Source organism: Miscanthus floridulus, chromosome 15, assembly GCF_019320115.1.
Source record: "Miscanthus floridulus cultivar M001 chromosome 15, ASM1932011v1, whole genome shotgun sequence".
In the NCBI taxonomy this organism is placed as follows: Eukaryota; Viridiplantae; Streptophyta; class Magnoliopsida; order Poales; family Poaceae; genus Miscanthus; species Miscanthus floridulus.
This window is the reverse complement of record NC_089594.1, coordinates 60,898,183-60,913,517: the sequence shown is the minus strand read 5'-3', so window position 1 is coordinate 60,913,517 and position 15,335 is coordinate 60,898,183. Positions and strand designations below refer to the sequence as shown.

Below are 15,335 nucleotides of genomic sequence, written 5' to 3'. Positions count from 1 at the left end.
GTACAGAGAGGAAAATGGATTTACAAGTATAGGTAGATAATACCTGAACAGCTGATGATGATACAGCCGAGGACTTCTTAAGTTTCTTACCAGTGGCTCTCGTTTGGCCCCTGGTTGCCTTACACTTGACAGGTTTCAGCACTGGTGCCGGGACTAGTGGCAGCCCCTTCATCACATCAGCTAGTGATGGTGCATTAGCACCTATGCGGGGGGATGGACACCATATGAGATAGTCGAATAATTTGCCACTGTTACTCAATTTGGGTGGCTCCACCTCAAGATCCTGCAAGTAATCGGGGATTAAGAGTTTTGAAAGAAAGATGATTGCAGATCGGCTGAAAGTTTTCTCACCTCACTGTCGGAGTTGTAGTCGGCGTTCAGTGACAAACAATAAAATTTGACCGACTTGCAGAACAAGTGCATATGCCATTCCATCCACCATTGATCGAATAGACTTGAAGAGAAGGCTCCATATTCCCTATCTGTTACAGCATATTATGGCAAAGCCCGCTCGAATTCCTGTAACTGGTCAAACTCTAAAGGATTATTTATTCTTTCTCTTGGCTTCAGCTTATCAGCATAAAAGAGTTTGACCGGTAGCTGCCCAGATCCCAACTGAAGGGTTATAGAATTCATAAGTTGGCGGTATTATGGGTTTCTTGGTATTCTTCCAGCATCGGCCATGACGGAAATCAACTGGGACAATTCCGGGTTTAATCATGGATTGAAAGATTGATGAAGAAGACTCATCGGTCCAAGGAGTTGAGAACCTGAATTCATAGGGGTGCTCAAATTCGTCTTCTTCATCATAAATGAACCAACTATTGAACCCCTGTTCGAAACCTTTATAAAACCCCTTAAAGAGCTCGATCAAATCAAGGGGGATGGCAATAGCCGATGCTGCTTCACCAAATGAAGTACATCTGCGAGTCTTCATTTCCTCTTCTTGGGTAAAATTCTGAGAGAATTAGTTGATACCGCGACTAGGAGGCGTGTAAATATATTATGCGTTCAAGAGACTAAATGGAAGGGTCAGAAGGCGAAGGAGGTGGACAATACAGGTTTCAAGCTTTGGTACACAGGGACAGTTGCGAATAGAAATGGAGTAGGAGTTTTGATTGATAAGAGCCTCAAGAATGGTGTGGTGAGAGTGAGAAGGCAAGGAGATAGGATTATCTTAGTCAAGCTTGTCGTTGGTGATATGGTCTTGAACGTAATTAGTGCGTATGCCCCCCAAGTAGGCCTCGACGAGAGTGCTAAGAGACAGTTCTGGGAAGACTTAGATGGTCTGGTTAGAGCTATACCTAGTAGTGAGAAGCTTTTTATAGGAGGAGATCTTAATGGGCATGTAGGTACTACAAGCACAGGTTTCGAGGCAGTTCATGGAGGTTTTAGGTATGGTAGTAGGAATCAAGAGGGGGAGGAAGTTCTGGACTTCGCGGTAGCTTTTGACCTGATGATAGCCAACACTTTCTTTAGAAAGAGAGAATCTCATCTAGTGACCTTCAGTAGCGGACAACACTATAGCCAGATTGACTTTGTCCTCGCAAGAAGAAAGGACAAACGAGCATGCTTGGATTGCAAGGTGATACCAGGGGAGTGTGTTGTTTCTCAACATAAGCTTTTGGTGGCTGATTTTCATTTTTAGGTGCGTGCCCGTAGGGATAAACAAGCTAAGATTGAAAGAACAAAGTGGTGGAAACTGAAAGGGGAGACGTCAGAGGTATTTAGGGAAAGGGTTATCAAAGAGGGCTCTTGGAAGGAAGAAGATGACATAAACAATATGTGGGACAAGATGGCAACCAACATTCGGAAGGTAGCCTCAGAGGTGTGTGGAGTAACCAAAGGAAGGGGACGCGAGGCTAAAGATACTTGGTGGTGGAACGAGGAAGTCCAAAGGGCTATTAAGGAGAAGAAAGAATGCTATAGACGCTTGTACCATGACAGGAGTGTGGACAACATAGAGAAGTACAAGGTGGCAAAGAAGACTGCAAAGCGAGCTGTAAGTGTGGCAAAGGGTAGAGCGTACGAGGATCTTTACCAACTTTTGAGTACAAAGGAAGGAGTGAAGGACATTTATAGGATGGCTAGGGTTCGTGAGAGAAAGACACGGGACTTCAACCAAGTTAAGTGCATTAAGGATGAAAGGGAGCATCTCTTAGTAAAGGAGGATGAGATCCGACATCGATGGCAATAGTATTTTGACAAATTGTTCAATGGTGAGAATATGGACACAACCTTTCAGTTGGATGACTCTTTTGATGACACCAATAGGCGCTTTGTGCGGAGAATCCAAGAATCTAAGGTCAGAGAGGCATTGAAAAGGATGAAAGGAGGTAAGGCGATGGGACCGGATGGTATCCCAATCGAGGTGTGGAGATGCCTCAGGGACATAGCTGTAGTATGGTTAACCAAGCTGTTCAACCATATTTTTCGATCGAACAAGATGCCTGATGAGTGGAGGAGAATTATATTGGTACCGATCTACAAGAATAAAGGGGATATTCAAAGTTGTACAAATTACCGGGGAATTAAGTTGATGAACCATACTATGAAGCTATGGGAGAGAGTTATCGAGCATCGCTTAAGAGCAATAACGCGGGTCTCTATGAACCAATCTGGTTTCATGCCCAGAAGGTCAACCATGGAAGCCATTTTCTTAATAAGACAAGTTATGGAGTGGTATAGGGAGAAGAAGAAGGACCTACATATGGTTTTTATTGACTTGGAGAAGGCTTATGATAAAATACCAAGGAATGTTATGTGGTGGGCTTTGGACAAACATAAAGTCCCAATGAAGTACGTCGGGCTCATTAAGGACATGTACAACAATGTTGTGACTAGAGTTTGAACAAGCGATGGAGACACGGATGACTTCCCGATTAGGATAGAACTACATCAAGGGTCAGCTTTGAGCCCTTATTTGTTCGCTTTAGTGATGGATGAGGTCACAAGGGACATACAAGGGGACATCCCTTGGTGTATGCTTTTCGTGGACGATGTAGTGCTAGTTGATGAAAGCCGGACAGGAGTGAATCAGAAACTGGAGTTATGGCGGGAGACTTTGGAGTCCAAAGGTTTTAGACTTAGTAGAACTAAAACTGAGTATATGAGATGTGACTTCGGCACTACTACTCGGGAAGAGGAAGATGTTAGTTTGGAAGGTCAAGTAGTGCCTAGGAAGGATACCTTTCGATATTTAGGATCAATGCTACAGAGGGACGGGGATATTGATGAAGATGTTAGCCATAGAATCAAAGCAGGGTGGATGAAGTGGCGGTAAGCGTCTGGTGTCCTATGTGACAAAAGGGTACCACAAAAGCTAAAAGGCAAGTTTTATAGGATGGTGATTAGACCTGCTATGTTGTATGGTGCAGAATGTTGGCCTACGAAAAGACGACATATTCAACAGCTAAGTGTCGCGGAAATGCGTATGTTGCGTTGGATTTGCGGTCATACAAGAAGGGATCGAGTTCGGAATGATGATATACGTGAGAGATTAGGGGTAGCACCAATTGAAGAAAAGCTTGTCCAACACCGGTTGAGATGGTTTGGACATGTGCAACGGAGACCTCCAGATGCACCGGTGCATAGTGGAATCCTAAGTCAGGATAGTAACGTGAAGAGAGGCAGAGGAAGACCGAAGTTGACTTGGGTAGAGGCAATAAAAGGAGACTTGAAAGGATGGAATATACCCAAAGACTTAGCCTTAGATAGGAGTGCTTGGAAGACAGCTATTCACGTGCCTGAACCTTGATTGCTTCTGTTGGGTTTCAACTCTAGCCTACCCCAACTTGTTTGGGACTTAAAGGCTTTGTTGTTGTTGTTGTTATTGTTGGAAAAACTTGATCCTTGAGGACTTTGCCTGTCCATTTATGGAAGTACAGCTGCAGCCACAATTGGATCAACCACCATGGACCACGAACTGTGCTGATCAGTTCATTCTTCAGCAATTTAACAGATACCTGGTGCATCATCGAATAAGCCAATCCAAGCAGAAGTTTTCCAAGGGGAATCTTATCACCATCTGCCAAGCGTTCTGCCAGATATTGGTGATTCAAGGTCGGTCCACTGGATGACCCGCTCAAGATAAATTTTTCCAACCACATACTTATGCATCGTGATATAGCCGGACCATTCTTTGCATTCCTTAATTTTCAAAGCATATGAGCCCTTGCTGATCAAATCATAAGGATTCAATGGCTCTGTGATATTAAGACTAGTCAACTTGAAGATATCGATCAGAGTGATAGTCATCAGCCCATGACCAAAGATGAAAAAGTTAGTCGTATCAGACCAAAAATATGAAGCAGCAATCAACAGAGGTTCATTCTTCTTCATGTTAGACAATGAGAGGGCAGTGCACTGATCTAGATCCTGTTCATCCCAATCAGCCTGCTTTTTGGCTGACACACGGCAGTACCAGTTTCTCCAACCTGTCACCTGGTTTGGCCAAGACCTAAAAGGTGCCTTCCCAAACTTCTGGGTCCATCCGCGACTGTCTAAAAGGAAGTCTTTGGGTCTCTAGATTGGTGAAATTTGTGGGATCAGGATCGCCCATTGGACCCACAAAGTATGTATCATCTCTATTGGTTAGTGGAATCAAGATCTCATCCCACAATACCTAAGAAAAGGAGACAAGATGAAACCAAGAATGCGGATTTTGCAAATGGAAAAGCCGATAGCAGAAAATGTAGCAAAAAGAAAAAAGAATAAGGATCGTCGTACCTCCGGAACCTCAGAGATAGTCGCCATTGAAGCAGGAAGGAAGCCTGAGATCCGATCTGGAAAAGGTACAGAGAAGGACGCGGTAGCCTTCGTAGGTCGACGATAAACGCCGGCGGCACGATCGACGGCTGCGACGCACTAAGGCACTGGAGCTTCTACGTCTAGTGTTGAAGCCGAGCGGCGGCGGGTACAGTAGCAGGGGCGTTCGAGAAAGAAGAAGAGAGACGGAGTGGCCGAATGGAGAAGACGGAAGAGTCAAAGAGATTATAAAATGATTTGACCCAGGAATTGAGGAGTCACACGAGACTCAGAACGAACGGCTATGAACACGGCAAGAATAATAACTACAAGCGAGAATTTTGGGACAAAATATATTTTATATTAAAATTGTGACTTGTCTCTTGACACGTTAGGCTGCATCGTTTGATCTCTAGCGTGATTTGATTCTGTTTAGTTATCGATTCGTGTGTAATCTAGTAAGGCTGCATCTTTTCATCTCTTAAACACCAGAACTCGAGATTTCGAGGAGAGACCAAGATTGCATCATACACGGGCTCGGCCCATGAACAGTTAGAGGCAAAATCGGCTCAAGTAGTTGGATTTACAATTAGCCATTCGGATCACAACATAAGAGCTGATCCAGACGTGAAGAGGCCGGTTTTTGAAGATTAAGGGCCTCTTTGGTATGGCTCCGCGTGCTCCGGCTCTGGACACTGTAGCTATACTGTAGCTGGAGCCGTGAGAGCCAGATATTCGAGCTTCGCCGGCTTCATAAACAGTGCACACGCTACAGGGAGGGCGAAAAGGTGGAAAGAGAAAACCGGCTCCAATATACAGTGTTGCTACAGTGTCCGTGTGCAGTGTCTGTCAGGCGGAGGCGGAGCCGCGGGAGCGGTACCAAAGAGGCCCTAAAGCATGGACGGCATCAGCTAAGGTGACAACGTGTCAGACTCTACCAGAAAGGAATCATAGAGTTCATTGTATCTAAAATTAGGACATTTTCTTATTTTCTAAGTCTTTGTAATAATCTTATTCGACTAGAACTCGTATTAGACCCGGGGTATAAATATGAGCCCCGGATATTATAATGGACATCAACTACAGATCAATACAACTTTTGGCTTCATGCCAAAACCTTTAGGAGTAGTACTGTAGAACCTCGGTGAGTTCTTCGGTGAATAGGGCTGCATCGGTTTCAATCTCCGGTTTGCATGTAAGTACCGTCATGATTTGTGTCTTGACTCGTTAGGCTGCATCGTTTGATCTCTAGCGTGATTTGATTCTAGTTAGTTATCGATTTGTGTCTAATCTAGTAAGGCTGCATCTTTTGATCTCTTGCTTGGTTTGATATCAAATCACCAGTTATCGATTTTGCTATCTTTGGTATTTATACTAATTTTAGTAATATCACCAATTCACCTGATCGAGATAGAGATAGATCAACATCTTATTATATTAATATGCCATCTTGATTGCCATACCACGTCTACAGCCTGTTTTGACATCAGGTTCTGTTATATCAGTTGTTCTATCTCGATCCTGATCAAACATAGTATGCATTCGAGGCTTATTTTGCTATAAGTATATCTATAGGCTAATAGACTCTAATCTATCATCTGTTATCACTACTACATCATCATCGAACTGTGTGACATGCCACTTTAGATTGGACTTTGTTAGTTAATGGATCTATTTGTTGTCAAAATATGACCTTGTTCGTTTGCTATGCCTTCCATCGACTATATAGCCGATGGCTTATGTCTTCATGCTTATAGTCTATTTTCATGATTCTGTTGAAGTATAGATAGATCTATTGATTTGTTAGCTTTAATTTGTTATCTTTGCCAACGCTGCATCAGTTTGAACTGTTTGGTAACGGTGATAGGTTAGATTTGGTTAGTTTGTAGATTTATTTGTATTAAACAGTCGACTGCTTACATGCTATAGCTTAATCTCTCTGTATCAGCTATGTAGCCGATAACATGTGCTTGCTTGTTATATCCTTTTACCAGATTATTGGCTATTATGAGTTTACTTGTTTTTATCTTGGTTAATTAGCCAATCTTACTAGTTTACTTGTTTTTGTCTTAGTTAATCAGCCTTTCATAGGTCATCATATGCCCATCGGCTCTGTTGCGTTATCTTTCTTTACATATATCAAACAACCGATGATGTTTGCTTTCACTGTCTTGCATCTACTCTGCATGGACATTGACTTGTAGTCGATGGCCCTTCTAATCGGCTGAATAGCCATACAATGTAACTATCTAGAGCAACACCGACACATTCCACCTTAAATTATTGATCATTTTCCCTCCTTGTCAATTGCAGGGTGAAATTGACTGGCACGCCCCCGATCCCAAAACTGACTTGTCCTGCATTGGAGGAAGCCAATCTCCCAGGCTTGTCATGTGTCCTGTACGACCTAGATTTACGCGCCGACACCTGTTCCGATGCAGAGAGGGCGATCTAGATAGCATCAAGACAAAAGCTCGAGTCGACCCACCTCACGGGTTGCTTCGGAATACAGGTTGCGGGCCTCATTCTTTTCATGAATAAGGCCTCAAACAACCTGCCGATCATAAGATTCCACAGAGGAAGAAGATCCTGTCGACTCCACAGACTACGCCGCACCGACGGAAGTGGCGCCAGAAGGTTCCCCAACTTCTGCCGAAACAGGCCGAAGCGTTGCGGCATGTATTCAGCTTGATTATTGGTGGCCATCGGCTTGATGGCGATATGAGAACTAAACCAATGCCATCTCTTTGTTTGCAAGATGATTCATCAAAGAATAATGACCAAGATGCTTGTTCTACTAGCCCTATGCTTGGACTATGATGTTGAGTTATAAAATCAGCCATTACCTGTCCTTTGACATTGTAATGGACATCAACCACAGATCAATACAACTTTTGGCTTCATGCCAAAACCCTTAGGAGTAGGAGTACTGTAGAATCTCGACGAGTTCTTTGGTGAGCAGGGTTGCATCGGTTTCGATCTCTGGTTTGCTTGTAATGAGGCCTGTAACCTGTATTCCAAAGCAACACGTGAGGTGGGTTGGCTCGAGCACTATCTTGATGTTGTCCAAACCACCTTCTCTGCATCGAAAGAGGAGGCCAATGCCACTCAGGCGTTGGTTGCCAAGGCTGATGCTAGGGTAGCGGGTAAGATTTCTTTTATGTCTCGCATCATACTCTACATGGACATCGACTCTGTAGTCGATGGCTCTTCTAATCGGCTGAATAGCCATACAATATAATTGTTTGGAGCAACACCGACACATTCCATCTTAAATTACTAATCATTTTCTCTCCTTGTCAATTGTAGGGTCAAATTGACTGGTACGCCCCCGATCCCAAAATCGGCTTGTTGTGCACTAGAGGAAGCAAATCTCCCAGGCTTGTGTGTCCTGCGCGACCTAGATTTACGCATCGACACATTTTCTAGCACGCCTAGTGGGACCCCAATCGTCAAAACACCAATTGTTAAGATGCTGTTGGCCCCTCATGTTCAGAGTCCTTTGTTGCATCTGTTCTTGCGCCAGGATCACACACATGTATGCACAAACAACAGAAATGGCACACAGATTCATAGGAAAATATCGAGCTTTTATTGATATCTATAAATAAAGTCTTACAACAGTGGCCTAGAGGGCATAACCATAGGCTTTACATTACTAGCAGGGTTCTATTGCCATGAAACAACATTTTATTATAGTGGGGTGGTACTACTATGGCGACACTCTATAGCGAAGTGACACTCTAAACCACAAGCATACTTAAGCGCGGTTGAAACCCTAGATCCTAAGACTCCTTCATATGACTCCTAATCCTCTTGGTACGTCTCTTCTTCATCGTTGTAGTCCTCCTCAGCATTGAAGTCTGTGAGTCAACAATGGGTGAGTACAGATGTACTCAGCAAGCCCTAACCATAGGGTTTGGTGGAGTGGGTGGTGAAGGCTTGTATGGTGGATGGTAGGTGGAGTGTATGGTGATGGCTTGGTGGTGTGGTGGATGGTAGGCGATGGTGGGGGCAGAGTAGTGGGGTGGTATGGTTCAGTTGAATATAAGGTTGGGTCCTGGGAGAGTATTACCATTCTCGCCGGTCCCTGAGTTAGTAATAAGGATTCATTAATCGCATTAGTCTAGTTTAATTCCACATAAAAGTAAATCTATTCATCAATGATCTCATCCCGGTGGTTGCCCATTCCAAGGATGTGGCTATTCAAATAGATTCAATATGCCCTACAGAGGGTGTACAAATTTCTCCATATGATAGGCGCAGTCCCATCCATAATCAGTGGACAGAATAGGCCTAACGAGACCCCATACCTGAAAGTAAGCGACCTTAGATGTCCATATAATTCTACCACGGCTTCTCAAGGATTGAAAATACATAAAGTTTTGGATGATCACCCAGCATCCAATTCAATAATCCGGATGATACCACATCATCCGTTCAATAATATATGGGACTCGAACATGGCCAAATCAAGGGGCTTTACATGGAGGATCACTTAGCAACCACGCCAACCGGACCACGGAAGATCACTTAGCATCTGTGTCTTCTCCTGATATTCTGTTGCCAAGATCAGCCTCCTAGTAGAAACTATACTTCTATCTAATGGGTTGTGAGATCTATTCTACCCATATAGACATGTGGCGGTATGGATGTCTGACTAGGTGAGATGCCCTATGAACTGGTCCTTATATGACCGAGGCCAGTATCTCCCAATATGAATCTTCACTAGGCGATCCTGCCACAGTAACTTATACCGCATAAGTTACAAGGATTTACCCCTGATGCAACGGCCTAAAACTGTTGCAATATACCAAAAATGGTTGCAATAGACAAAATTACAACACAAAAATTTGGTTGGGAGGCGTTGCCATAGTAACCGTGGTCTAAAGTTTGCACCATGGTTCGTTTTGGTGTTGCAATAGGTTCCCCCTATGCAACATAATGGAATGTTGTTGCAACACAATGGAGTGTTGCAAGCTATAGTATAAGCAACATTGTGGGTGTTGCAATAGTAACTATTGCAACACACCTGGCATTGCTAGAGATACCTGTTGCCACACATCCAAAGAGTGGCAATAGATGCACTAGCAATGACAATAGGTGTTGCAATAGACCTTACTGCCACGCATCAATAGCATTAAAATAGATGGACCCTCTATTACCACGATAAATCTTTGGTTGCTATAGGTGCGACCTCTACTGCCACACTTATTATTTGGTTGCTGTAGGTGGAACTCTTTATTGCCACGCTAAATGTTGTGGTTGTTATAGGTGAACCCTCTATTGCCACGGTCAATGTTTAGTTGTGATAGGTTGAAGCCTATTTGCCACACTTACTGTTGTGTTGCTATAGTTTGGGGACTCTATTGCCATGCACTATTTCATTGTTATAATGTTTGTACCACACCGTTTGTTTGTTGCTATAACATATATTGCAATGCCAAATGATTATGCTGCTTTGTTTGGTAGCTCAAACAATATTTGCACACCATTAATTTTTTTAGAACAATAATGAATGAAGCATTCAGACATCCATTAAATCAAAATGGTCTTTGTTTGTACATCCATTAAACCATCCAATGTCAAAATGAACTTAGACACACACACAGCTGAAACACATAAGGTATCCGATACACACTTCACATCAAAATCTAATGAGCTATGTCTGCTTCAATTGTGCTTCCACATGCATGACCACACGGACATGTCAGTCTCCTGCATAAAAATATTGTAGGAGACAAGGTTCCACCAAGCTGTGGCAAGCATGAGAGGAAAATAAAAATCAGAAATAAGCAAGCATATAATGATATAACGATGAATTAAACCAAAAACTAATATTAAGCTATTAGCATTCCACCAAGTTAATTGTAATATGCTATTCACTAGTTTTGGGCCAATATGTTCAGGAACAAATACAAGCTAAGGCATCAAACTATCGAATAGAACACTTTGGCTAATCATTTTTTTAACATTTTCCAAACATTGGCTAATTATTTTTGGCAGCCGTCTTTCATCATGAGAAAGAGCAAAGTGATCCAGTTTTCTAGTATCAAAATATGTAGCCACAAGAGCACAAGCATCAATATATTTTGATCTAGAATTAATTATTTTGGGGAAGATCAAAGAGCCACAGATACATATAGGGCCACGGATTTACCTATCAAGCTCCTTGCCAGTTGTGACCATGATGATGGCAGCGGCCTCCTGCAGAGCAGGTGCTGGATTCTGACTTCCCCCACCAGATCTGGGCGGTGGCATCCTTCCCAGAACTTCCTCCCTAGTATAACATGGCTCCTCAAACTTACTCTAAGTCACTTGCAGTTAAGATGCTGGAACTGTGCTGCTACACTATGGACTGGATTTTTAATCAATAATCATGGGGATTGTTAAGAATCAAGCATCACTGGAAGATGAAATTAGCAGGTTTCATTTAAACAAAGAAGATAGTTGGGTTTATCAAATCAAACCTAAACATGAATATATTTGAAGACCTATAGCGTTGACAAAGAGGATTGTAAGCATTAGCTAACTGCAGGTCACGTTCTGACCAAATTTTCTTCTTAAAACACTTATGTACTATCTAAATGGTTAGTTAAGATGAAATTATATTAAGAAATGAAGCAATGAACAGACATACACACGCACACAGATATATATGAAAGCATTTACATTGCCTATTTATTTAGTGCAATGATCTTTTAAGTTTACACGAGAATGAACAAACACACATCTCATGGCTTGAATAAGATGGTATATGAAAATCTTACATAAATTGTTGACTATGAAGATCAAGTTAGGACTTTCAAGTTACTCAGGATGTATACCAAACTGGATCCAAACTCCAGCAAACAGGATTGCCCAAAAGGCATCATTAGCGTTATTAGTTTCTCATCTATTGCAACAAATTAGTTAAAGAACAGAAGTAGTAATACATAGTCAAACATAAGTCCAATAATAGTAAGCCTAGTTGCAAAAGTTATTAGTTTATTTTAGCTTCTGTACATGATGGCATTTCAGATGATCATAAACTGTCAACTATCTGAAACTAAGCACTGAAATGCCCTACTATCGATCCATGTGCAGAAAACATATAAGCAAGGAAGAACTAAATAAGGCATTCTAGAGGTCTAGCAAAGGATTATGTTATATTATCAACTAATAAACAAGCACTAGGCAAGTTGTGATTGCTTCTCTCTATCATGAAGATTTTCGTGCTGCTCTCATTCTTAAGAATGTTATCTGCACGAGCTGAGGATAAGAATAACTGAACTGCTCTAATAGAACCGGAATCTATCTCAAGCCAGGTGCTCTGCCGCTAAACAAAAGCATCTATTTCTGTCTGAACTAGTTGCTGCACCGTGAATAACAAATCCCCAAGCCCCGCTGCACCTGCACTACTGCTGTTGACCTGCTGTGAACTGAAGAAGAACAGAATAGGAGCAGCGAAAAAAGCGATCTGAACTCCACTAAGCTTTTACCCTGTTGTGCCTGCACAACTGCTGCCACCTCTTCTACTCCGGCAACGACCCATCTCAGGAAGACAAGCACTAACTGGACATCACAAGTACCTGATAGCATTCAGCCTCCGGTTTTCAAACCAAAAAAAATAGATAAGCATTTTAGTGCTTTTATTGAGAAAAAAAAGATAACACGAGACACACTAACTTGTCTCTACGAGATAAGAAATAATTGGACATCACATGTACCTTATTAGCATTCAGCTTTCAGTTTCAAAAAAAAAAAAAGATAAGCATTAATCTGAGATGATAGATCACCTAGCTATACATCAGAGAAACACAAGTTTCAACAGGACATATAGGTTACTGAATAATTTAAAATATGCATGTACCAAAAATATTATTGTTGAGAAAATGAGTACCTGGTAACGAGAGCAATTGGAGTACCCGAGGTTGCTGTCCTTTTCAAAGGATACTAGAATTTCTGTCAAGGATGTGCTGAATGTCGAAGATCTTGAGGACCTCTTTCATCTACCATTATCTCAAGCTGCATTCCATGATTTTGAGCAACTTCAGCAACTCTTGTATGGCCAGTCACCACCTGAATCTTAGATTGACGCCTGGAGATACATTTGGGGCAATAACAGCTACTCTTCTCAGCGACTATACAAACTGGCATTTGCCAACTCTGAGGCCCACCCAGCCTACAATTGGATCTGGAAAGCCAACTGCACCCCCAGAATAAAATTCTTTGCTTGGCTGGTGTTAGTGGGTAGACTAAATACAAAAGACATGCTCAGAAGACGTCACTGCAACATACAGGATGACGATCTCTGCGTCCTCTGTCCTCTTCGTGTAGTAGAGGATCTGGATCACCTGCTTTTCTTCTGCACCTTTTCCAGAAGATGTTAGCAAGCCCTGCAAATTCAGTGGGATGAACACCTTGGTCTGCTTCCATGCCTAGCACAAGCAAGAGCAAATTCTAGCCTGCCGTTCTTTGTGGATATGGTAATGATAGCGTCTTGGGAAATTTGGAAAGTGAGGAACGACAAGATCTTCCAGGGTAAGAACCCCAGCTTTAGTTCTTGGCTTTCGAATTTCAAAAATCAATGTAAACTTCAATCCCTTAGATTTAAAGGAGACCTGCGGTCCTCCCTCCTTCTGCGCTTGGTTAGATGCTTTCAGTTAATTACCGGTTGTAAGTTTATTCTAACACTCCTTAAAAGTTTTTAATAGAATTTTGAGGCACTATGGGGATCTCCCCCACAGTCTTTTTCCTCAAAAAAAGACAGCAATTGGAAGATTTGCTGGTCCACAGCCTGTAATGTTATATAGTATCATTCTCTACTGAAATTTCTTTGTTCTATAATGAAACACATGTAAGAAACTTGAAAAGAAGTAGAGGAAACATTGGTATCTAAAACTGAGATGTATCATGTATCTGAACAATGAAACTTTCTTGAGCAAAAACTTCCTGCCAATAACCTATTGTGGGATCAAATGAGGGATTAATTAAATAATTTGAACACAAACAATGACATGCACATGCACAGTTTGCACACAACCATAGGCATAATTTGCACATGGTCTGAAATAGATGATAAAATTGAACAGAGAAATGATCCAAAACAGGAAACTTCTAAAGCGGATTTAGTTTAGAAACAAAGAAAGAAGCCAGTTGAAAACAATGTACTTAACCATGATGAAAAGGCAGTGGTTTTAGCTCCTCCAAACAATCGATCCAACACAAATGGACAGGCCACGACGAAAAGACTACAAATGGCTAGAGATCATAGCAGATTGAGGGAGGTGGTCGGAGACGGCGCATACCTTCTGTCGACAATGATCGCAGATGACATGACCGCCAAGAAGTTCTAGATCGTCACTGTGCTGCATGGAAGAGGGGATCGATCTAACTCTGTTCTCTTGATGCCGTGATAGGGACCAACGAGGGTGCCCTCTTGAGGCAGTGACAGAGACTGGTGAGGGTGCGGGGCGCGTGGGTACTGTCCTGCGGCGGCGCGATGCAGCAGCGGCGCTGGTGCGGGGGTGCGGCATCGCTGCTGCACCGGCGGCAGCGCATACGAGCGAGGTAGGGCACCTGTTCGTAGTAGGGAAGATGTGGGAGATGGGAGGTATGGAGTTATGCGATGGCAGAAAACAGAAAAGGAAGTTGACGAGATCCACAATTAGGGGGCAGTTTTCAATTTTCATGCTGTTTTACACGGTTCCCTCTACCTAGTCTCTATGAGAGGTGGGGCCACTACTAGAGTTCTCAACAAATAGCAAGGGGTGTGGGAAATCAGATTAACTGTGATGTGAGAGAAAAGAACGTATATATGAAACCAAAAATATGGGAGAAATATGGAGGGAAAGAACGGCGGGAGATAGAAAATATAAAAAATAAATTAATAAATTGAATTAACATTACTACTATAGAGAAAAGAATGGCAGGAGCCAGAAGAAAATAGATTATGTTAAATAAATTAGTGTTAGCATTTACACGAGATAGCCAATAAAGCAAAAAATAGTTAATGTATGTAGCGTCTAGCGTGTATATTTTTTTTGTGTACATTCTTGGTAACTAAAATTTAACCTTACCATGTTTGCAAGATCAGGAGTCACCCAATCCGACAAATTCAACCTAACTTGTTCCAAAACAGCTAAATCCAACCCAAGCATTTCATCAGGCTTAACAAATTAAATTAAATTAAATTAATACTTTCTATCAAGCAAATCAAGTAAATATCTGAGTGTGAATTCAAACTTTTATAGTTTCATCTGAAAATATTCAGATTCATATTTAAATCCAAATTAAAATGCGGTAAAAAGTGCTATCTAAATTTGAAATAGCAGTTAGGCGTGTTTCGTTGGTGCCTAATCTTGCCATACCTAACCTTACACAAGTCCACGACTACTATAATAAGTGAAACTAACAAAATTGAATCCAAGATTGTTGCAAAGTTTGGCATGGAAATGTGTTACCACATGTGCTGAATAAGATACTCATAATTCGTTAGATCGATGGATGGACGAGGTTGAAGTCCAAGAGCACCATCTTCTGTGTCCGCAAGTTATCATTGAGGCACCGGCAAGTCACCCGACAACAACAATGATGTTTTTTTTTCT

The 15,335-nt window shown here is 42.0% G+C and overlaps 1 protein-coding gene across 2 annotated transcripts; it reads right to left on the bottom strand.

The window, feature by feature from the left end:
• Positions 1-10,289: 10,289 nt before the first annotated feature.
• On the bottom strand, positions 10,290-14,322 carry LOC136509213 (uncharacterized). 2 transcript variants are annotated; one of them, XM_066504036.1, is made up of 5 exons: positions 14,037-14,322; positions 13,027-13,124; positions 12,629-12,934; positions 10,907-12,332; positions 10,290-10,502 (listed from the first exon to the last, which is right to left on the bottom strand). In XM_066504036.1, exons 1-3 carry the CDS (start codon positions 14,262-14,264, stop codon positions 12,694-12,696), a joined length of 567 nt encoding a protein of 188 aa, XP_066360133.1. In that variant the 5' UTR covers positions 14,265-14,322; the 3' UTR covers positions 10,290-10,502; positions 10,907-12,332; positions 12,629-12,693. The 2 variants fall into 2 exon arrangements, with proteins under 2 accessions (XP_066360133.1, XP_066360134.1); XM_066504037.1 differs by having other exon boundaries at positions 10,907-11,026.
• Positions 14,323-15,335: the final 1,013 nt, after the last annotated feature.

Bases quoted from the DNA above. Each gene is read 5' to 3' on its own strand.
- LOC136509213 (XM_066504036.1), bottom strand. From the start codon at position 14,264: ATGCCGCACCCCCGCACCAGCGCCGCTGCTGCATCGCGCCGCCGCAGG. The intron at 13,125-14,036 runs GTATGCGCCGTC...CTGAATTTGCAG, and splicing joins GCGATCATTGTCGACAGAAG to GGCTTGCTAACATCTTCTGG. The intron at 12,935-13,026 runs GTATGTTGCAGT...CTGGGGGTGCAG, and splicing joins GACGCAGAGATCGTCATCCT to TTGGCTTTCCAGATCCAATT.